Source organism: Pholcus phalangioides, unplaced genomic scaffold (genome assembly GCF_987345545.1).
Source record: "Pholcus phalangioides strain wild (caught in Gottingen) unplaced genomic scaffold, Ppha-v1.0 ptg000015l_1, whole genome shotgun sequence".
Lineage (NCBI taxonomy): Eukaryota > Metazoa > Arthropoda > Arachnida > Araneae > Pholcidae > Pholcus > Pholcus phalangioides.
Genome location: NW_028301608.1, coordinates 90,478,448 through 90,503,341, shown reverse-complemented (window position 1 = coordinate 90,503,341; position 24,894 = coordinate 90,478,448). Strand labels below are relative to the sequence as shown.

The window sequence follows — 24,894 nt, the reverse complement described above, 5'->3', positions numbered from 1 at the left end:
ACATATGACCATGAAATTTAGGCGTGGGGAGTGGGGATATCTAAGGCCGGTATTATACATATAAGAACTTTGTAAAAGTTGTATAAAACATGAAAAATGCAATCCATACATAAGCTCATTGGCTGCGTTTGTTCGCATGTAATCGTCAAGTTTATTGGCTGAATTTGTCAAGTTTTACAAAAAAGGATTTTCACATAAAAACTTTTATAGAATAATAAGTACAAAAGTTTAGTAAATGATATTTCACAAAACTTGATTCTACAAGTGTATTCCAATAGATTACTACTACTTCACCCACACACCAAGTCTCGTCATATCGTTATACTGCAATTTACTACCGTTGTTACTTGTTCGGTTGTAAATGAAGGCTCCATCTATCGATGGTCGCCTGAAGCTCACTAAAGGAAATATCTTGTTATCTATATTCTTTCGCAGGAACCTGCGACCTGGGCAACCTTTGCTGTGGTAGACGAACATCTTACTACAACGCCAGTCGGGCTAACCAAAGGTTGTTACTTTCATGTTTTTAAACAAATTGTTATGGTGTAATGCCCCAGCCTAAAAGAATTATTTAGATTGATACAGTAAACCCTTTATTTAACGGACATTGAATTGAACAGACATAATTCCGGTTTCATTTTAATAAATGCTCAAAATGTGTTCAGATATCGCCATATACCAGTTTTAAGAGTGATAATACCGTGTGTCTCAAAATAAAAGATCTACATTTTTATATGGACACCCAGTCCAAAAATAAAACAAAATTCAGAAAGCTGCGGTCTCTATGCCTGCTGAGGCAAACAATCCACGATTCTAACTGCAGTATTCGCTGAGATATCTGAATTCAAAAGTCTGAGGAACGTTCAGAAAGAACAGCATAAATGAGAGAAAGGAGCGTTGTCCGTTTATATGCTGTTTGTTCCCCCAATTTTTCTCTTTTTTGAACTCGAATATCGCAGTGAATATTGAACTTAGAAACGTTAATTTTCTTTTGTTGGCTTCATAAGAGACAGGGCAACAACCTCCTAGTTCATAGTTAGGAGACAGGAAGACCCCGTCCTTATACGAATTTCTTATTTCATGACACACTATAATTTCATTTTCGAAACTGGTGCAGGTTGATTTTTGAATACAATCTCGAGCATTTTTTAACTTGGAACCATACCTCTACAATGAACGGTTGATGAGACAAAAGACGTACTAGGACTTACAGGACACCCTGTGCATCGGAGTCTTTTAAGCTTATTTATTTAATCAGTCCCCTTCCCCCAACAAGAAAAAAAATCCCATCTCTTCTTTGATAACCAACGCATAGGATCCCATATATACAATACAAGGAGCATAGCAAACAGGGGTATGACATTTTACTGGCGTACCGTTGATCCTTCCAATTTGAAAAAGTTCCCAAATAACGTGTAACACTCATATGTTATTTATGTTTCAAGGAGCTGTATAGTTATTAAAATACACAAACTAACTTTTTATACAGTCCCCGTTTGCCTCAAAACCCAATTAGAAAGTTGTTTTCCTGTCTCTCTCCTGATGACAACTAAAAAAATTCCACGTTTCTAAGTGCAATCTTCACTAAGATATTAGAATTCAAAAAATGGAGGAAAGTTGAGAAAGAAAAGAGCAGAAATACGGACAAAAACTGCTTTACCCGCGAATCAGAATAAACGAACAGAAACTAAACTACATTGAAAAGCGATAAAAAAAAAAATAGAAAAAAAGGGATTATCTTATATTTATAGCAGGGACGTTTCGGAGAATTCGCCATTTTTTATCCTGTTTTTCAGGTTTCCGGAATTATTTTTATTTTTTTCTGGGGAAATTGTTTTTATTTTTCTCCACTTTGAAACATATTCATTGAAATGAGTGGGGTTTTTTTGTTCTCACACGCAAAAATTCAACAGCAGGCATCGAAATTCCCAGAATTTTTTCTGCTTTTTTTTAGCAGTTCTGTTTTGCAGTTGGGAAAATATTATTGTTGTAGCGGGTTTTATTGGTCGGAATAGTGGCGCCATCTATAGTGAAAATTGGGATACATCATTAAGTGTACGCGCAGGCGTCTTTCTTTCTCAGTTTTTGAAACTGGTAACCCTGCGTTAGGTTCGCAACACGTACACGTACTTTCCAACATGTACCAATTCGTTAGAAGTTCCGCAAGAATATGGATGAGGTGGTGCTATGGTATAGTAGTAGTTGTAGTTTTAGGACAATTAATATTGGTCCTAAAAAATCGATTTCGCGAAATTTGTAGGAATATTTCATGGAATATATTTTCTCGCTTTTGTATGTAGTTTTAGATGTGTGCGAAAAATGGCTCCTACAATAGATCGATAAACATAAGTTTAAAATAATATTTTCGGATACATTTATGTTACGAATATTTAAGCTTTAATTTCGCACTACCGTCTAAAACTAGCGGCCTGGACGTTTTGGGTATAAGATATCATGGGAAATGATTTTCATTGTAGTTAAATATAGCTCCCGGAGATGTTTGGATAAGTTCTCTTTGAAAGCATCTGGAGATATTGTTAATGTACCACTCGATTGAGGTAACTGAGATCTTGGGTAGTCAGGGATTTTGAAATAATGAAAGCCCCACAGGGAATTGTCCTGAGACCTTTCTTGTATTTTAAAAATTTTTACATCTTAGAAATTGGCTTATTCTTGTTTGAAAAGGCACACACTAGAGTGGCATGTACCAGTTCACGACAAATGGTATAAGCGCAAATAACGAATTTAGTGCACAAAAGTTAGATTTAGCGCAGCTAAATTATTTTAGTGCAGCCGGGAATACTTGTGGACTTTGATAACTACCGCTGATAACTTTCTTTGATTTTAACCGCTTTGATAACTTTCGCTGTCGAAAATTGAGTCTCATGTTATAACACTGCTAATTATTTAGTATCCATCGTTGGGAAAAGAAATTGGCACAAATTATTCACATAACAGCAAATTTCAGTGTGGATTATGCTCATTCGCCGATCAGGTAATTGCAAATTTAGAGTCATTTTGTTTGACTGTATTCACTAAGAGAACTACTTCTCTCATACATCTTTGTAAGAAAATTACAAGGATGTTATTTCTGTAGAGACTTATATTCCAAAAGTTAGTCGCAGTTTTTAAAATTACTTTCAGTGCCAAAAGTCCCTTTTTTGAAATGTTCAATATATTCCAGTCACCCAATCAGTCAGAGCTGCGATTGTATTGGTTGAATCGGTAAGGGCCGTATTCATCGACATGGTTTAAACTGTAGTCGCAATTTTCTGATAAGAGATCTACACGGATTGGTTAAATTCAGGTTTTTAACCAATCTATGTAGATCTCTTATCCAAAAATTGTGACTATAGTTTAAACCATGCCGGTGAATACCGCCCTTAATGATTCACAAATATATAATTCCCATCACCTCGTTTGAGGGGGAAATGCTCATCATTTTCATAATTATTCAGGCCAAGCAAATACTGAAATAACAAGCTATATCCAAGGACAAAGGGTTTTTTTGCAAATAATATTAATGATTAATAAAAATATAATACCTGTTGGTTACGCATTTTAATTCAGGAAAAATGTTACATTTGATGAGGTAGAATAGACATTTTTATCCCCCATCATCTGAAATTGAAATGACATCATTTGATTCATTTTGAGCTCCTTTTTTTGCCTTTTGAGAAAGGTTTTGTAAAAGATCATCTTAATACAGATCTTTTACAAAACTTGAAAACAACAACCAACAAGCCTTTTATAATGTAATCCCAGCCATATAAACATATTCTTAACAACAGCATGCTAACCCTTTGTGGTCCTATGTCGAGGGGGAATCGACATCAGGAAAATACGGTACTTCATCGTTATAACGGCCCCTCAAGGTTACAGGAAGTCTCCTGTGAATTCGGCTTTTCGGTAAAACATATCCACTGTAAAACCTGCCCCTAAGGGCGGGTTGGGGATGTGAATGTATTTTCAGTAAAACCTATTTGAGAAAAGCAAGAGAATTCAGGGACCTTCCTTATTGCGGGAGAGGGTGCTACAAATTACGAACTATACCTTAAAGGGTTAAACGTCATTATTCCCAGAATCAGTCATGTCGGGATTGAAAGGTGGCTGATGATCATGTACGACAGCAGCACTCATCATAGAGTTACCGTCCATCTTTTCTGTGTCTAAACGCGGTGCATTCGGTGCCGGCCACCACGGCGGCACGAACTGCAGCGCCGCTACCGGTGGATTGATAGACACTCCACACGGATCGGTCGTTGTAGCGATGTAAAAAGGCCCGCCGACGAAGGCCACGGGAGCTGGTCTAGGAATGTTCCAAGCCCGACCGACCGGCTGTACCATGCGGGAAGCATAGTACGCCTCGCGGGTGATTATGGTACAAAGAGCCACGTTCACACACAACAGAAAACATCCGGAAGTCAACAGCAGAGGACCGAGGATCTTGTAATCACCGTCGAGAGGTGGATTATCCTTCCGGCCAGACGAATTCGGTGGAAAAGACAGAACCGTGGTAGCCGTTCCGGCGATCAGCAAGACGAATACGAGAACCGTGCAGCAAATGAGGATCGGGATCTTTATGAATGGCAGCACCGTGACGCTGGGTGTCGGCGAAGATTCACTGGTCGTTGGAATTTCAACTTGCCTCACCTCGTCTTCTTCGAACGGGTTGTTAGATGTGGGGGCATCCAACCCAACAGCCATCCGTACGATTTCCAGATTCCATTACTCTGCTGCAAAAGAAATAAAAACGTTTTAAAACTTAATCAATGCAGAGTGTGTCAAGCAAGAGGATACGAACATATTACACGCTTGTTTCCGATTCTGCGCCGTAGATGATGGCTACTACTTAACCAAACATGCACCTCGTCCATATTCCTCTGCGGAACCTCTAACGAATTGGTACGTGTTGGAATGTGCGTGTACGTGTAGTGAAACCTGACGTGAAGTTTGTTTCTGTGTAATGATTGCTATGTGCAGTGCTGCCATCTGATATATATTTTTCAAACTATGAATGAAGTGTAATATTTTGAAGATTTTACCGCGTTGTAGGCCTGTTGCTCTTTGCGGCGAGACTTTTTAATGGGGATATCGGCTTGCATTCGCACCTCGAAGTTGGGTACCACACAAAACTAACTTTAGCCGACCACAACTGCGGCGATGGCGGGGTTCGAACCCGGGACCTCACGATGCGAGTCCGTCACTATGACCACTCGACCACCACAGCGGCCGTAGATGATGGCTAAAAACCTGAATTTTAGTTTTTTTTTTAACCCAGCGGTTCTCAACCTTCTTTGACTCGCAGACCCCTTTTCAGTGTATAATTTCTATGGCGGAGTCCTGTTTAACTCGAGGAGCCCTTTTATATAAGTTTTATTCCGGAACCTTGTAGGCCTGTTTTCTTTTTATTTATATATCAAATTTGCTGATTTATTTCATTTTCCTCGAGTCGTGGCGAAGCCCCAAGGGCTCAGCGGAGCACAGGTTGAGAACCGCCGCTGTTTTAACCAAACCGTAACGGCGTCGACTCGCAGAATCGGAAACCTACGGGCACTATGTTCATACTCCTTACGTCAGGGGTTTGTAACGCATTGCCAGCGGGCTAAATGTGGTCCTCGCTACTTTTCACCGTGGACCGCTGACCTATCAGAAAAAAAAAAAATAATTTTTTTAACATTATATTGAAGGGGGGGGGGGAGGAATTAAATTAAGATGCGTTAAAGCTCGCTGCTCATTGAGCTATACTGTGGTATTTGAGAGAGAATAATCAAGGCAGGTGGGACCGTTCAATGATGAGTGATTAGTGTTGGGTTTTGCAGAAAGAAGACAACGCCATACATAAGAGAAAAGAAATGAATTATTTTTATGAAATATTAAAAAAATTTAGTATAAATTTCGTTTTGTGTATATGAATGTGCAATCTATGGATAATTACATGCATGTGAATGAGAAAAAAAAAAAAAGTTAGAAAAGTTTTTCCCCCTATTTCATAAATAACGTTGTATGGATGTGGTAAAATATCGTAATAAATATATATTTTTCATATAGTTTGTTCTTAAGAGTATGCCGATTATCTCATTTTTCAAGGTGTTAACATAGTCTATGTGTATTTCAAAAAATGACCACCAGACATACAGAAAAACTGCACGTGATGGAGATTTTTTAAAGTCATATTTGAATCCAGCGCACCCCAGAATTAGTCTAAAAAACTTATTTCACTCGTGTTATAAAAAAAAGTTGAAAATCGATGACCATTGTAATCGTAATGATTTAAATTTTTATATTCGGTATGTGCAATGTATAAAAACTATTTGTGAGTTAAGGTTTTGGCGAGTGGCTATATCATAGACCAAAGAGTCAGGTAAGCACTAATCAAAAATACTGCCCTATAGATAACAACTCCTGACTTGGGAGCTAAAACATGGACACTCACAAGCAAGACGATACAAAGGCTACAGGCAACGCAAAGGAGCGTGAAAGATGTATCCTAGGCATCACAAAAAGAAGGGACAGAAAACGAACCACTTAGTTAAGAAGCCACACAAAAGTATATATCATGGAAAGAATTAAACGTTTAAAATGGCACTGGGCTGGACATATTGCAAGAAGACAGGACAATAGATGGACCACAAGTATTCTAGATTGGTACCCCCGTGGTGTTAAACGTCCGAGAAGGCGCCCTCACGCAACTGCATGGCTAAAGCGTCAGACACAGCAAAATGCAAAAATTTAGAGGAGACCTTCATCCAGAAGTGGATTGAAAATGGTTAATGATGATGACGATGATGAGATAACAAAAAACAGCTGATTTCATCGGAGGATGAATCTGATCTGAAGAACGCATGTCCCAGGATACATGGATTATGAGCGCAGCTGTACGCATATTTCCTCATAAAATTGTTGAATGAAATTTATAATAAACACCACAAATTAAGTATGAAAAATTCACGCATTTTCAATTCAAAATGAATGTCTCGTGCTACAAAAACAGCTTTTTCAATGGGCTATTATTATTTTACAAGCAACCAAAAAAATTCATCTATACGCGAGAAATACTGAACCTCTTAACAACGGTAATCTTCCAATAACGGCCAAATTTGCTCGTCTCCTTTAGTGCTCGTTGTTGGGACGTTTCACCAAGTTTTATTAGATGAAATGAAAAGAGTTGTTTCGCGAAAGAATTTTTATTCAATTTTATTGATGCCATGCTATTTTTATCATGAGTGCTAGGTGCCGTTGCAATCTCCCGAGTGGAATGCTGGTAAGATGCTGATCTACCACCGCGAAGATTGCCGTCACAGTCCCAGGTTCAAACCCAGGGAAAAATGTAAATCAGGTATTTTTTCCTAACGAGCCTGTGGTGGCCACCGATAGATGGCGCTTTAATTTTCAACCTATCTCATTAATGGCAGTAAATTGCAATATAGCGAAATGTCCAGAGATGGTGAAGTAGGTATTATTGTGATACTGAACAACTGGTTTTTTTTCCCTTAATGCTTAAAAATTTGAGGAAAAAATTGAAATATGCATTAAATATTATGTAAAGAGGTATGTAAATAATGATAGTTCCCTTGCGTCAGCCGGCACGCCGGGAAATAGCATGGGAGACCAGCGGGAATATCATTGAAATTCAAATCACAGATTTTTGAAAATTCTTAAGTATTTTTATTATAAAAATACATTGAAAATTGGCTGAATGCATACTGTGATTACCTCATTCAACCTGGTTTTTCCCAGCATGCCGGGAATGGACCCAACATACAAAAATCGTTTGTACCTCGAGTTTGGGGGTGATGCCGGCTAATGTGGCGGTAACACGGTACGATTGAAAACACGTACACCAAATTTTAATAAAATCGGTGGTATTGAAAAATATTTCAAATGATTTTGTTTCTACTAGAACATATTTTTTAGGCTTTTCGATGATGTTAAAATGCATGAGAGACCTTGAGCTTTTTCAATACGAATTCGCAAAACATGATTGCGCAAGAATAATGTAAAATAAATGATTCTCATGCAAAAATTTGAAAGTCAAATGAAAATTTGAATAATGTCGAAAGAAAAGTTCTTCAGCATTTTTCGAGAGATATGCTTGAGTGTTCTTGTTTATTTCAGGAATGATACATTGAAATCAGTATAGTCATTAGTATTTTTTTCATGTTTCTATCAGAGATTCATAACAACAGAAAAAAAATCTGTTTCTTTCATATTTATCTGCAATTTTATGAATCGCTTTTGAGTCTATTCAGAAATTTTTATCGCTCTGAAAAGACGTCCACCGTCCTCGGAATGAAAATGAGGAATAGTTTTACGAAGAAGGTTTATTTAGTATTTAAACAAAGAATCTTCAATGAATAATGAATATTTATCAGTTGAAGTGTTTCCACTTGGATTTCATGATTTAGTTTCTGAATATGCAATGGTATAAAAATGGTAACAAATTCATTTCGGAAAGTTATTCGTTTCATTGAAATTATAAAAATAAAATTTTCCATTTTTGTGACTGAATGCCATAAACGACGAATTTTTGTGAAAGATGTTCAAAAATTGTTTTTTTTTTAGTTTGTTTGAAAGCGTTTTACCCACAGAAAAAATCCTAATGTGATTTATTCTTATACATGTAACAAACAGAAGCAAGGTTATTGGTGAATTAAGTCATTCGCAGTTACGGTATTTAAAGGCAACAAAGAATTTTTAAACGCGTTCTTTGAAGATTAGTTTTTCCGTTACATTATTGCATATAAAAAACAATTTATCAAAAAAAAAACCATGCATATGGTATTTTCATGAAAATTCTCAACAGCGTATCAAATGATATTAACTGTGCAAATAATCAAGAACTTGGCTATACGTTTGGAATTTGATATTTAACGGCCTATGAGTTATTTTTCACTCTTACATGTATAAAATATAGATACATTATATGTCGGGAAAAATCACCAACAGGAGTGCAGAAAGAACGGGAAAGAAAATAAGCAATTTCGATTCATAGGGTTACAATAAAACTTTACGATGGTGAGGGAAGGAAACACAGCGAATCGGATTGAATTTATTCCACTGGCGTTTGGACGAAATATTTCGTCTAGATTTCGTAATAGATCAGAAGGCGCACCTCAGAATTTGACAACTCCTGCTACAAATGATAAAACTAAACTAAAACGTGTCTGAAAAGCACTTAATCGTCGTTTACTTTTTAAAAAGTTTTAGCATTATTTTGTCGTAGGTATATGCTAGTACCGAGATATTCTTCTTCTCAAAAGATAAACAAACGTTTTGAAATCAATGGTGGTTTCATAATAGTGGAGACGTGACCGAGACCCAATCTCTGTGGTAGCTGATATAAAGCTCTATCGACCCTTTTACCAGATAAGAAAACATCGTGGTTGCTTTTTATCTAATGGAACACAAAATCCATACTATTTTTTCCCCCTGTCTTCATTGTGTTGTGACAATTTTTAGCCGATGATGCTGACAACACAAATGACACTCAACATGTCAGAAATCTACGAGTATTTACCGTGGAATACTGAACGACTAACCAATGAAATGATTCGCAAAGCCGAGCTTGAACTCGGCGAAACTGCCAAAGTGAAAGAAAATGCTCTGCGAGAATTAAAGAAACTTCTGTCAGGTAAGTTATAATTCAAACACGTGTTTCTAAAATGTATGCAATTAATTTAGAAAATATAGAAATACAGATAATAATGATTAGAAACTGGCAGTTTCGGTTCTATAAACTGCAAAAAATAGGCGAAAATACGCTAAAAATGCTTCAGATAGGTACTAACTAACCGTGTGGTGTGGCTTGGTCTATATCCAACGATATTTCTAACCGTATAACCAATATATCAAGTAGGTATCGTAAACCAGGATTACTTTGTGACAGCGGGTGCAACTTTGTGACACATATATCCTACAACACTTTTAAATTTGCCAGGTTTTCCAAAGCGGTTCAGGGAGTAAATATTTCAGATGAGTGAATGATTCTGAATTCTTTCATCTGTCGGTGATTGTTGGAAGTACATGCACATAGGCAGGAACAGTTCTGTAAACAGCGTGACCATTAGGCGTGAGCGACAGGTGCGGTTGCACCGGCCTCTTCGATTTGGAGGGGGTTGCACTTACGATGATAGAAGTGAAAAAATACACATTATAAATATCAAATACATTTTTTTCAGTAAACAAGGTCTCTCAGCTTCACCTGATTTGATTTTGTAATTTTCATCGATTCTGGAATTATTTCTTTTATTAATCCTGCATTTTCATCAATTAGCCCCGGTTTACGGTACTAAAAAAGGCAGTTATAAAATGTAAATGTATGCATGTATGGATGTACGCAGTTGCTAAATGTAAAAAAAAGGGGGAAAAATAACTAGAAAACCATTTGATATTGAGGGTTCCAAAATTAAATGTCACAGCACATTCCCAGATCACTTGAGTGACCCACAGCACATTTACAGATCACTCAAGTTTTCACTTAATTCATCGCTGTGCAGTTCTGCATCGCTCAAATGGTCCACCGCACAATCTTAGATCACTTAAGTCATCTGAGGCGCTGATCTAGATCACTTGAATGTCCTGCGGCGCATTTTCACTTCAATTAAGTGATCCGCGGCATATATCCAGATTACTTAAATGGCACGTGCCACATTCCCAAATAACTTAAGTGACTTGGAGCACTGTTCGAGATCACGTAAACCTCTATAAGGCCATTTTTTTTCTAGTAATGGTATATTAAAATATTTTTACGATTTTAAGATTGATTTAAGGAAAGAAATGCATTTAGCTTATTAGATAAACTTATTTGAAAAAAAAAAATTGATTAATTAATCAATTATTTTTAAATTGTTGAGGTAAATTAATTTTCTTTGTAGTTCCTTAACTTATCAATGGATGGTAGCTCTATGAGAGGTAGTGAAAATAGTTCTCCACGGACATAGAAAAATTGATGAATTTGCTTATAAAGGGTAAGTGGCCGGCGGCACATTTACAGACCATTTAAGCAATTTGTGGCAGATTTCCAGGTCAATCAAGTACCCCGCAACACCATTTCAAACCAATGAAGTGACCCGCACTCTCTCTCCAAAAGGTTGAGCATCTTTCTCGAAAATCGATTTCTCATCAATGACAATTTAATACGTTATTCAAAATAATACTGTCCAATTTTCTAAAATCGAACTAATCTTGGACGACTATCTTATCTCTCGACTAATAAATATCTATTTCGGGGGGGGGGGTTACAGTTTTATGGTATTTCCAATAGAAATGTGTCTTTGTAGTTAGATTCGGTAGATTTGCGCTGAGAAATGAGTCGTTTAAGAGACGGTATCGATCCAGAAACGAATTGGGATGCGAGAAGTTAAAACGGTTTCTGAACCGATTTTCATCTGGTCTCCTAACTCTCGCCACTTAATTTACTAATCGGAGGAAAACAACGAACGATGCTGATTTACGTACAGTGGGGTCCGATTCGAGTAAATGAGGAGAATTATTTCCAAATGGGAAAATTTCCATAATTACTAAATTTACGGTAGAAGTATAAAACCTTTTTTTTTCTCCGGAATGGACTGCTTTATAAAACTAGGAAATAACCCAATAGGAGTATAACACGCATGTGTTTTAGAAATATTTAAATACAGTAAACTTTCGATAATCCTGCCGTGTTCGCTAATCCGGCGTTTTTCGTTTTTTGCAAGCATAGAAGAGGAAAACACATGCCACTGCATGCCGACGTTTATAAAGTGCACGTCGCTTAATGTAATCGCATCGGGACTCAAGGTTTGTAACAATCACCGATTGATAGCTAAACCGAAAGAAATCCAAAAGCAAATACGATGACCATACCTCCAGTATAATCAAACGTAAAGCATAAGAACGGGGGGACAACACTCGGTATTTCTTTTCCCCACAACTGGTTGCGGAAAATGTTCAATCTGCCGTTTTCTCTTTCCACGTGTTTTTCAGCATATATATATCTCAATGAGATCATGGAAGAGAGATTTAGGGAAATTAAAAAAAAGTACAACTTTTCGACCACCAGGGGAAAAGATGGCGCTTTTTTATTGTATTTTACATTTTCTCATGATCCATATAACGTATATACCAAGTTTCAATGGAATATGTCCACCAGTACGTACGCTTTATAGGTCTGAGTAGTTTCTGTATACTGGCACTACTCAGACCTATGAAACGCCCGTTCTGATGGAGGCATGGCCCCAAAGGCGAAAATCCAAATACAAACGCATTGAATATAAAAATTAGTTATTATACTTAATTAAGAATATCTACCGCATTAAATATGAGCTAATTACCATGTATACTACATGTGATTTTATCAAATTCTACTTGTACAGTAATTAATATATCAGCTTCGTCGTGCCAGAATCACGAATGTGCAATGTCCTTACAAAAAAAAGTACGTACAAAAAGAAAAAATTCTAGTATATGTGATGAATAAAGTCGGTAACGGATATATCGATTGATAACAAATTTTACGATCGTACATCGATTTAATGATTCTATACATATATGAATTAACATGTATAGTGTATCATATAGTACGATTTATCACGTTTACCAACGACTCGACACTTGGGCATTATGCATAGTCACCAGTAAGAATGATTAATTTAGGGAAATTTTTCAAATTTACCAACGACGCTGGGGTTCTATGCATAATTGCCGGTAAGAGTGATAAATTTAGGGAAATTTATCATACTTATGAAAATGCTTGTTAATTATGCATAATAATCGGTTATTAGATATAATAACCGATAATGTTATCATGCATAATAAATCTGGTTTACATAATAACCGGATTTATCACATTTACCGTCACGCATACAATTTACACTATAATTCATTACCTATTTTTTATTTTGAAAGAACAGATTAACCGATTCATACGAAATATTTTCGCACTTTATTTGCAATTGAATGAAATATTTTTTTAATGTCATTTTTGAAAAATCGACTTCCGGGGGGTCGTGACACCCCTTAAGTTCTTTTTTTGAATAGCGATTATTAACATCATGAATTGGGGTCATAATTTCAATGAACTATTGTTTTTTTTTGATAGAAAGAAATGATCTGCACCCTTGCCTGGACGATATTTTCTTGCTGAGTTTCCTGCGCGTACACAAGTTCGACATCGACGTTTCGTGCAACTCGATAATCAATTACTATTCGTTCAAGTCACGCTATTCCCGTGTCTTGACGGACTTTCTACCAAAAGAAATAATGGTTTTGTCGAGACAAAATATGTGTATGACTGTTCCTTACAGGACTCTAGATGGCTGTCACATTGCTTTGGGATTGGCAGGTGAGTATTTAAAATCATTTATTGAAGAATTATGCACATGAAAAAGACGGCAATTCAGAATAGTATAATGAATTATATGATGTGAAAAATCACTATCACACTAACAGTATGATTTCCCCAGCAATCGTTTGAACGTCTTCACAGAGAGTGAACTAGATTTAAAGTAAATTATTAAATTAATCTTGCATAGAAATCTCGAAGTGTAATATCATAATTTATAAAGTAATCTTGAAGTGTGAGATTATATATTTTTGAGTCATTCAAGTCAAACGGTTGACCTCTATACTGCCTGAAAAATGCTAAGGAACAGTGTTATTTTTGTCGTAACGATAGATATCTTTCAAAGAAATGGATCTAGGCACATTTTTAATTGACATACTAAAGTATCTTTAGTATGAAAAATGAAACACATCGCCACATGGGGAAAAAGGATAAGCAAACGAAGAAAAGATGCTCTTACAGCAATTGTAAACAGAGAAGCGTGACCACCTCGGACACTATTATTACTACTACTACTTAACCGTACATGCACCTCGTACACATTCCTCTTCAGAATTTCTAACGAATCAGCACATGCCGGAACGCCCGTCCTGAGTGAATGTGTGGCCCTAACGTATCTATGCTGTAGGGTTGCTCTTGTTTCGTGTTCATGCTGCCATCTGTCTTCCATTTCCTGAATTAAAGATGGAAATGCTTGAATTTTCATGTTATGTCAGTATTATGTTGTAGGTCTGCCTGTTCCCTGCGGAGAGATTTTTTAAATGGGAAACCGGCTGGCATTCTCCCCTCGAAGCTGGAAACCGCAGAAAAACCTCCTCGGACACTGATGCACATTTATCATCAGTTGTGCATGCTGTCCACCAAATTGTTGAGCTTTATTTCTTTGAAGGAAGAATACCGTTAGGTATAACGGAAAATAACACTGTTTCTTGGCGTTTGTCAAGTAGTGTAGTATACGTGATAGTTTTACCGCTTGATCAGCATTTTATTTTCAGGAAATTTAGATCTAGAGCTCTATTCATTTTGGGACATGGTATCAATGAGTATATTGTACTTGGAACACATGTTGCGGTATGAAGCCACGCAAATATGTGGTATGATCGTCGTGCTCAATTTCAACGGAATAAGCTTTCAGCATTTCTTACAAGCATCCTCACCAAAGTTCATTTATGCAGTCATGCAAACAGTGGTAAGTTTGAAATAATGCAAGTGAAATTCACAATGAGAAAAAGAATAAATTATTATCGAAAAACCCTGATATAGGGAGTCAAAAAAATTATTTTAAGTCAACAAATCGGTCAACCTACTTACGATAGAAGCTTCATAAAATGTTATAAAGTCCATCCTAATGTGATTGTTCTACTTTTCCGAGCTTAGTTCGTCCTAGACTGGAGTACGCAATAAGGTTCTGTAGACCATACCTACAGAGGGACATAAACTTGGTTTACGGAGTGCAGAAAAGTGCTTATTGGTACACAAGGCTTCAGCTATTCGACACCAAACACGATTCCCATTCTGTCCCTTGCGGGACATAAGCGGATACTTACGAGAGTAGGACATGCTGGGAGAAACCATTCAGCATCCGGGTCAGGCAGGATCACCTGCAAGAGCCAGCCTCAGGGAAAGCCTCGGGCTTTCCCTGATTATATCCCTCAATTTTATTTTAATCAAAATTTTTCATAAAAATTCAAAACTAATGTGCTGCCGTCTATTGGTAAAAATATTTAATCAAGTATTTAGCTGGGAAGAGAGCAAACTAGAAAAGCATTGCACGAAATTGAGAAAAACTAATCTCAAAATATCAAATTATTTTTTTGTTAGATAGACTTCAAACATTTTATGAAGTAACATTCTCACACTAGTTAGAGCATTATAATTGGTAATTTTCTGATAAATAAATAAAAAGGAGTAGGATTTTTTATCAATGTATTGTATTGTAATAGAATCCTAGCCTTGAAGGTGACTTAGGGTCCGCATTAAGTTCTGATTCTGGTATTTTAATGGATTTCCGCACGTAAGAAATTTGAGGACGTATCCACACGTGGGGTTCTTCCCTACTGTGAATGTCCTGAAGTTACCCAGAATGAAATTGTGCCACTGAAATCGCCCTTCATACAACATTTGTGATTGGAATTGTGGTTTTTATAGGTTTTTCCATTCTTTGACACATGAAGGACTGAATTCATTAGGCAAAAGCAAAATAATCTGAACTTTCTGGAGAGAAAGTCGCCCTTTGAAACTTTTAACAAAAATCAACGTGTGCATAAATTTTATTTCAACTTTATTATTTGGTCAGATTCGCAATATTTCACCAGCACCCTTGGTGAATTCAGAAATGATGTTTATATAACTGTAATAAGTTTGATAGCTCTTGATTGCATTTAGTTGGTTTGGATTTGATCTCGATTGGAATTACTAGATGAATGACGATCCAAGTGTCAGAATGTTGACTCATGCTCTCTCTCAAATAATTTTTCATAGTTTGAAACAAATATATTTTTTGACGTTGTCATTCTGGAGTCATATTGCCGTTTCGAAGGAAGAAAACATCCTTTAATGGGCTAATAAAACATTATAGATGTTAAATTATTCACTTCATTTCCTACCGAGGCTTGCACAGTAGGTGCAGTAAAATATATAATGATCTTTTTTCCCCCTAGGCAGTGTACCATATGAAATTAATTGGCAGTGTACCATCTCAATAGTTAAAACAACACGCTACAAGGAACAATATTGTACACAAAAATGTTAGTGATTTTCCTCAATGAAGGAACAGTTTCTAAAATTTTTAAAATAGTAGCTACTTTGATTAAGCACGAATTAACACTTTTTTTAGTTCTGAGACAGCGAAGTATGATCGAGTTTGAAGGAGGTTTTTGGGAGAACGAGCACAAGAGGAATTTCTTCTAGAGAAATTTCAAGACTCATAAAAAACGTTTTAAATTAAGAGAAATTGGTTAAGCATATTGGTTAGCAGCGCATATATAAAGTTTTTTTCCTTCGATATATTCTAATTTATTTAACAAAAATATTTTAAATGTCCTTGCATATGCCTCTGTTCGAAGCATCTCAATAATTAATTCACAAATTAAAAATTCCTACACTAAACTCAAGCTGAGCATCCATAGGCCTAAAACACACTTCCGACTAAAAAACTGCCTTTTTTTAATACTTAAGAGTTCTTTCTCCATTAGATCCTCGGCATTAATTTTTTCGCGGAATGTTATTTTCAGCATGGATTTCAAGATTGCTGTCAATTCAATGGATTGATTATATTTGTAGCATTGATTGTGAATGAAATGACATCAGTAATATAGTATAAGTTGTCTGATGCTATATTTTACTAGAAAAGCGAAAAAAAAAACCTCACTCTAAAAACATACTACTTTTACCACACATTAACTCCACTCATGTATCTGCATATGGCAATTTCCAACTAGTGGAGTTGGGTGTGACATGAAGACGCCATCTATCGGTGGTCGCCCCAGGCTCGATAGGTAAAGAACTTTTGACTGGATTCGAACCCATGGACCTTGATTGCAACCTTCATAACACGAAGACGAGCATCTTACCACTTCGTCACTCGGGTGCCTTACTCTAAGGGGATACTGGAAATTCTTCAGCTCATTAAGGAGAGTACAGTATTTAATATATACAGTATTAGCTATGAGTCAAGATAAAATTATATTTTCATTTAATTGAGATAATTATGTCATACCTCTGAACAGTTCGAATAGCCTAATCACAATTACTGAGAGATTTCCATGTTTTAATGCATGCATTAATGAACAGTAATATTGAACGCACACATTGGACACAACCCGCTTTACATTCCAGAGCGATATCAAAGCACTCCTGAAGGATGAATGTGTATATCGGAATTTTAGAAACAAAATATTACCAAAGTAACAACAAAAAATATCACTATAAAATTATTTTTCCCATGTTAATGTCAAAGAAGTTTTTTTGGCCCATAGGATGAGTAACGATGTTAAGAACATGGTTTTCAATTCGATAGGACACATTTCTCGCGATATCGAGATAAGTTATAGTATTAACTTATTATTTATAAGTAAATTTTGAGCATTTGTAAATCTGAAACATTTACTTATATTAGACAGTACAATGCACCTCGTAACTTGAAAAATTCGCTGATATTTTAGGGGTTTCGACTTTTTTTTATTGCGAAAATTTTACATTATTTGAATCCAGAATATACAGGGGTGTACAGGGAATATTTGCAAAAATATTGAAATTCTCGCAAGCACAATGCAGAGGACCAATGCCCTCCCCACCCCAAGGCTACCAAAAGTTAGAAAAAAATGCTAATATTTAGAGAAAAAATTAAATATCGAAAGAAAACACCCTTTATATGGTATATTAACCAATTTCTGTTAATTTAATTGGCTTTTGAAAAGTGGTAACTCAAAATTCCTCGGGAAAAAATTTTTTGGGCCTCCGAAGCCTTTTGTGCCCCTTCCAAAGGTTGACGCTGCGGACGCCAATGGCACCATGACGCTCGCGAGCAACAGATTGAAGATGCCTGCCCTATAGTTAGTGTCGCAGAAGAATATGTAGATAGATAGAAACGCTCACAACCCCGGACTGATGCAAAGCAACTTACATCCGTTACCTCAAAAGAGGCAGAGTTGCGCCGGAAAAGTTAGCAAAGATTTATAGTGTTGGCTCTCCTTGCTCCGTGCTCGCAAGTATCGAATCACTCACGTCGTTCTTCCCATGAAGACAGCCATCAACTCGTACAAGCCATTTGACTAAAATGGATATAGCTGAACCCAATGACTGGGGGGGGGGAATTGCACGTGCGTTCAATGGCACATAAGGGCTGGAGACCGCATCCTGAGATTTCAAAACAAGTGTGGAAAAGACTTGTGGTGCAAGTAAGAAGAAGACGTTGGCATGTTGAAGTGGGAGAGACTTGAGAATTGTCTAAATACACAATATACAGTCAAACCTCGTTAATGAGTCACTCTTGGGAGAGTAAAAATATGACTTGATAAGCGGAGTGACTCGTTAAACGGAGTAAGCCATAGCTGTGCCAATTTCTGCACGAGGATAATAGGGACTTCCAAAAAGTGATCCGGTAAGCGGAGTGACGTGTTAACGAGGTTTGACTGTATATAAAATATATGCAGCACCTCCACTGTGATCATCATTCCAATAAGTATGTACGGCACTTGAGTGTGCTGCAACTGCACCGCAAGATCAGGAATGAGTGCCACGAGATTTAAAATTCTGCTTATATACCTGAAGGGTGCCACGAATGTAAATAATTTAGGAAACTTCTAGTCCATAGCCAAGGTTTTAGCTAAAATGATAATTTATAAATGATCATTAATACCGTATATATACTCACACGAATATATACGGTGTATAAGCCGAGGGGGGGGGGGTCGGCTTATACTCGGGTCAGTTTTTGTTGAGAAAATATCGGCCCCCGCAATTAATAGTCATTTTTGTAGCAGTGTTCGAGAAACCGGCATTATTGGTATGGGATATGTTCAAACCCCACAGTAATGTCAAATCCGAGGCAAAGAAATAGAAAACATCATTGGCTTTGATACCAGGTGGGCTAACGCGCGCGCGTGGATTGTACAGCCATTAGATGTGAGCATCAACAAGCCTCTCAAAGTCTATTTGAGAAATTTGTGGATCGAATGGATGAGTTTCGATGATAAAGAAACCACAAAAAATGGTGCCTCGAAGAAACCTGCCATTGGCCTAGGGTGCCAATGAATACAATGAGGCGTGGAATTCTGTTTCCGTCGATTCTCGATCCTTCAAAAAGTGTTGCATCAGCAATGCGATGGACGGAACTGAAGATGATATCCTCTTTGAAAGTGACAATGGCGATGACAGCCCAGATGAAGATAAAAACGAAGATTCCACTCCCTACGATGATTTGATCGATTACGATGAGCTTGGAGAATCAGAAGAAACGGATTAAAACGTTTGAATAATTTTCTATTGTAAATTTCTGCAAGCTATTCATTTTGCTTGAAAATATAATAATTTTTTATCTCTGAAATGCACGGATTTTTTGGGGTCGGCTTATACACGGGTTTTCAATTTATTGGGGTTTTGGTGGTCCTGAAGTGTGGGGGGGGGGGAGGGTCGGCTAATATACGAGTCGGCTTACACACGAAGTATATACGGTAAATATTTGTTGAAGAATGAGAGGAAGATGAATTTATTGTCCATTTCGGCAGTTTTCTGAGTCTCGGATTATTAAAGTACGTATTAAATTGCTCTTATCAATATAGCATTTATATGATAACATATGATAACTTTTCTGGAAAGCTTGTGATCCCGTCCTATCCTAAATATAATTTGAACTGTTGTCGGAATTACTGACTCTCGTTTCAAGCCAGCACAATTCCACAATGTGACTACTCTATAAGATTTGTATTATTCACAGTTTCCCCCAAAAATATTCATAGTTTTCTTTGGAATTATATATCAGTGTTTTAGCTTTGGAAAAAAAATATTCTTCTATAATGACAAAAATTTCTCTGACATTGTCAATGAGCATCGTGTTTATTATCTAGTGTGCTCTATCTTAATTTTCCTCTGAAATCCCGGTAAATGTTCGGTAGTTCTATTCCAGAGAAATCATGGGAGGAAAGAAAAAAACTGTTTATTGGCAAATTATTGGTTTCAAATTCTTTAATTCTGATGTGCATTCATCACGAACATGTGATACCTATAAAAAGACTATGCTCCTATAGTCTCCTCTGCTCGAATCCGAGTCCCTCGTCAAACAATCAACTGGAGAAACAATCAAATGGGTGCGACTTATATGCTGGAGTTCTCTCCCCTTGCGCATGCGGCTTATGTACTGGCAGTTATTTTGTTTCTTGTGCGGCGCCCGCGACACTGCGTCTAACCATTATTTTGGCCCTCGAACAGAGAACAGCTGGCCATCCTTGGTATATGTATTTGTATATTTGTAATATCACTTTACTCTGTAAGTCATTAATATTTATTTATTACTTATATAGTTTAATTTTTCGTTTGTTGATTTTTCCCCACCCAGAAAGCGATACCAATAAGAATGAAGGCATTTTACATGATAAATATGCCGCCTGCTCTCAAGGTTGCTGCGAAGTTTTTGTTGAGTTTCTTGGCGGAGAAAATGCGCGTGAGAGTAAGTGAAACTGGTACTAGGGAGGTAGGATATCCATTGGATATATCTATCTCATTTTACATCTCAATATACGCTACTTTTAGAGTGCACGTTAAAGAAATTATGATTCTGAGAAACCATTACATGATACAAAGTTGATATTTCGATATACACTATACAGCCAGAAGTTATACACCAGTTTGGAGGTGAGAGATTGTGTGTGTGTGTGTGTTTCGGATTTCTAAAAAAATACTTGATAAATTATTCGAAAAATATTCTAAACTTTTTGGTCATGTAAACCCTGTACGTGTACACACAATTTCCAGTGAAAATCTAGTCACGAGTGCAGTTAGGGAACTGACCAAAAATTAAATAAGAAAAAACAAATTTTTCTGATTAAACCTGTATCAGAAAAAGCAGCAAATAATTTATAACTTTCACGGAATATTTTACGTGCTATTCGCAATGCATCAAAGTTTCTTCTAAAAATTCCAATTTACTTCACACGTTATTTTTGCTTGGAGTTTTCAACCGAATTCAACGAAATTCACGAGGGACTTGACAACGTAAGAGTTACACAATGCGCTGAAATATTTGAAACAAAAATATTGAATATTTGAAAAACATTTAGGCACGCGTACGCGAAAGATAAAACATTATCTTTCATAATTTTTTGTTGTCCACTATATGGAACAATTTCAGTGAAAATTACAGTTGAATGTCATGAAAATTCAGAAAGATATACGCAATGAGTGAGCTGTTTCCAAGTAACTTCCTGATAGTACGTATTTGGATGATCAGCGATTTTTCCAAATTGTTATTTTTTTTACCGTGCATCACAGAATATTTAAAATTAATTACGTTCGCTCATTTTGACGTCAATGCTTATATATACGCACTGTTTTTTCTTTCTCTTTCCAATAGCATCAGACAAGTGGTTTTGCGTATCTGCATAATACTACGCTGTGTCATGACGCAGCCGCACGTTTAAACGTGAATACGTATTTTATACCCTGTTACAGTGCAATGAGACCTATTTAGTGTGGTAATTTGACTTGAAGTCTCCTTTTGTAGCGTAGGGTATTGTGCAATTTTTTCTCAACAAGATCTAATGCTCATCTTATACATCCCAAGACAGCGTAAAACGATTTTGTTACAAATAAGTGCAGTGGGTCTGGTGACTGGACGAGAAGAGGTATTGAAACCGGAGTGATATCATAGGATTGGTATTTGCAATACCCATCTGAAGATACCATTGGTTCTGATTTGCGTTGTGCACTTTCTGAGATATGAGCCTTTAAATAATTTCGTTAGGCAATTTTTTCCAGGCATCGTCGGATGATTTCAAAGACGTATTTACGTCAAAATGAGGACAAAGTATAAGGTACTTCCCCTCCCCCTTTGCTATTAGCTGCTCTCTTAATTTTACCTCAGTATTAGCACTCGAGTACACTCGACCGTAAGGTCTTAAATTTTGCAGATTACTTACACTTATACAATTGTGTACAGCTTACTTACACTTATTGATGGATGCAATTGCTTGGTTTTCACAAAGTTTTGTGAAGTTCAATTTACTTTGTATCCATTGACTTTCAGTGTTTATAAAAGTTTCTTTTGCTGTTATTGGACCCACACATCAAGAATGTCGGATATAAAATACTATCTGACTGCTGCAGTCAAAACTTCCGTAATATTTCAAACACTTCTTCAAGCCATCTGAAATTCACCTCGTAAAACGCTATCGCAATGCACCTTTTGGGTTTTGTTTGAACCCGCCCATAAAAAAATTCACGAGGAAACGTTTACTGCAGTTTCTGAATATTTCTACATGAAAAGAAATGAATGAATGTAAACAATGATGTTGTGATGTTGGTCATAATACTATGTGTGTAGTGATAGCACATTTTTCTATATTTTTTCATTTCCAGGTTCATTTTTACGACCACAGTTACGACATGAAAAATTTACCAGAAGAGATAGGTCTTCCGCGTTCGGTGTTTCCTATTGAGTTTGGTGGTACCCTTGGACCGACTGACAATTCGGAACTTGCAAAAATAATTGTCGACGAAGAAGATTATTTCAAGAGAATGAACACTTACGGATTCAAATTCGAGTGAGAATCATTGCGGATTGCATGAATGACAAAACTCAGACACAGTCATTGGATATATCACGCCTTCGTGCTAGAAACACTGATATTATTGCCATGAAGACATCGGATTGTTTGTTTTTGTGCAAAAAAAGAGCTTATCTCTATATGTATTTTACTGATAAGGACTAAAATAAAAATATATAATTTTAGTCCTTTATCGTCATCATACATCAAAGCCTTTAGCTTACTTCTCTATATGCACTATTTTGTATTCCAATGATTGCTCCAATATAGGGAGGAGTCAACAGTTCTGCAATACAGTCGGCCCCGTTTAACGGGTATCAATGATTTTAGCACATTTTATCCGATTAAGCGGGGGACAATTAGATTGCAGTTCCACAGTGTACTATATATTTTATATTGGGAAAATATACTGTATGTACAGGGTGTCCCGTAAATCCAAATATAGCCTTTATCTCATGAACCATTCGTCGTAGATGTATGTAGTTCATATTTAAAAACGCTCAATACGTTCAGAAATCGTCCTGAAACAAATTTGAAAATGAGTATCCAGTGTGTCACAAAATAAAAAAATCTTAATTTTTGTACTGTCCCCCCCACCTCGCCTTCCAACTTCCAATTAGAAAGTTCTTGCCCTGTCTTTGCTGAGCCGAAATCGCAGAAAAGGTGGAAAAGAACAGCATAAATGAGGGAAAGAAGCATTGTCCGTTAGTTTTTGCTATTCTTTCCCAAATTTCCTTCGTTTTTCGAATCCGAGAGGGTAATAAATATCTATTTTAATATTGCACTTATAAACATGGATTTTTTTGTTGGCAAAAAAATATCCATAACACCATACCAATATTAGCGCTAAAGACTATACAGGAATACACAAATCGCACGAGAGGATCGAAAACGGTCAAAACCACCGGCGTGGTCTTTTTATAGTGCTAGCATCTTGCATGCACTCCGCCACAAAAGTTCAGGCGCACAGTATACTCTTTAATAACATTAAAATAACTGGTTGATTTTGTTAATAATTTTGTCGACCATCAGAAAAATCATGTATATTCTAGAATATATGAGGTGAATTCATTTGTCTAAGGAATCCTGCTCAAAAAATATGTGTAGCCTGACAATTTACATTAAAAAACTTAAAACTACAAATTAGTGTTGTGCCTAAACATTTGTGGCGCACTGTAGTATGCAGTATTAATGCATAGCACACACATATGTGTATTATTGCATCTGGCTATATTTTCTATAATAAAAAAAATTTCTTTCTATACTAAAGTCTTAAAACGTCAACCTCGGTTGTAACGACAGAATTCCGCGGAATCTTCGATGTCGTCATAACCGAGTTTGATTGTACATTCGTCAGAAAAAACAGAGAATATCCTGATAGAATAAAGACAATACAAAATTATTTTACCTCCCAAATTAAGTCGCTTGATACGGTCGCTGTTCCGCTGTTAGATCAAAACCTCTCACGGACTGAAGTCGATGGCAAATGATCGCTTCAGTCTAAAGTTCACGTGCTCATATTGCCAAGTTCCGCTCTTCCCTATGCCGGTAGGAACGAGGCCAAGGGCTTTTGTGCTGGCCGCCTTCATATTTCACGGACATATACCTACATTCGTGACGCTTCCGTGCAAAGAAACTCCCATCACTAAAAACATAAAATATAAGGTCGCTCCCGTTTTTTTCTTTTTATCCTGCATTAACACTTCTCCGGTTGACAAAATCCATTAATATTCGGTCTCAGATGTCGACGTCCGAGGGGAAGGACGAGCTGTTCAGGGACGGTACAATATGTTACCAGCTTGTGGCTACTAGGTCTCCAGGCAACACGAACAAGGTCAGTATTCCGATCAATAGTTGGTGGCAAATAATAATAATAAAAAATACGGAAACGCGAAGGAAGAGATCTTCGAAGCGTATGATTTATTGGTCAACGAGGAAATCACTGTCTGAGTTACTCCACTGGTCATTATTTGGATGACTTTTTGCTTATTTATACATAAGTTCAGGACTGACTAACTCAACATTTAAAAACATTTTTTTTTTCTATTATTTATAAGATAGCTGATAGCTGCTCTCTCTCTCTCTCTCTCTCTCTCAATGCCTAGAAAGCAATTATTATTAATTATGAAGAAATATTGTAAAAGCTCTTTGAAGACACAAAAAGAGTAAATCTACGTCATCGGGTTATTACAGTAAAACTTGGTTAATTCGAATTTCGGATAATACGAACTCTGACGAACTCCCCTTGAGTTGTTGGACCAAAAAAAAATTCATGATTTTTATATTAGCAAATTTCGATTAGAAAAATTG

At 36.7% G+C, this 24,894-nt stretch overlaps 2 protein-coding genes across 4 annotated transcripts; one reads left to right on the top strand and one right to left on the bottom strand.

The window, feature by feature from the left end:
* Nucleotides 1-3,466: 3,466 nt before the first annotated feature.
* LOC149077008 (uncharacterized) lies at nucleotides 3,467-24,260 on the bottom strand. The gene is made up of 2 exons (XM_089242623.1): nucleotides 23,993-24,260; nucleotides 3,467-4,736 (listed from the first exon to the last, which is right to left on the bottom strand). The coding sequence occupies exon 2, from the start codon at nucleotides 4,705-4,707 to the stop codon at nucleotides 4,063-4,065; it is 645 nt and encodes a 214-aa protein (XP_089098749.1). The 5' UTR covers nucleotides 4,708-4,736; nucleotides 23,993-24,260; the 3' UTR covers nucleotides 3,467-4,062.
* On the top strand, nucleotides 9,407-22,776 carry LOC149077009 (alpha-tocopherol transfer protein-like). Of its 3 annotated transcripts, none has more exons than XM_089242619.1 (5): nucleotides 9,407-9,634; nucleotides 13,082-13,324; nucleotides 14,329-14,513; nucleotides 20,379-20,489; nucleotides 22,397-22,740. In XM_089242619.1, exons 1-5 carry the CDS (start codon nucleotides 9,466-9,468, stop codon nucleotides 22,583-22,585), a joined length of 897 nt encoding a protein of 298 aa, XP_089098745.1. In that variant the 5' UTR covers nucleotides 9,407-9,465; the 3' UTR covers nucleotides 22,586-22,740. The 3 variants fall into 3 exon arrangements, with proteins under 3 accessions (XP_089098745.1, XP_089098748.1, XP_089098747.1); XM_089242621.1 differs by having other exon boundaries at nucleotides 9,419-9,634; nucleotides 14,320-14,513; nucleotides 22,397-22,776; XM_089242622.1 differs by lacking the exon at nucleotides 20,379-20,489 and having other exon boundaries at nucleotides 9,409-9,634; nucleotides 14,320-14,513.
* Nucleotides 24,261-24,894: the final 634 nt, after the last annotated feature.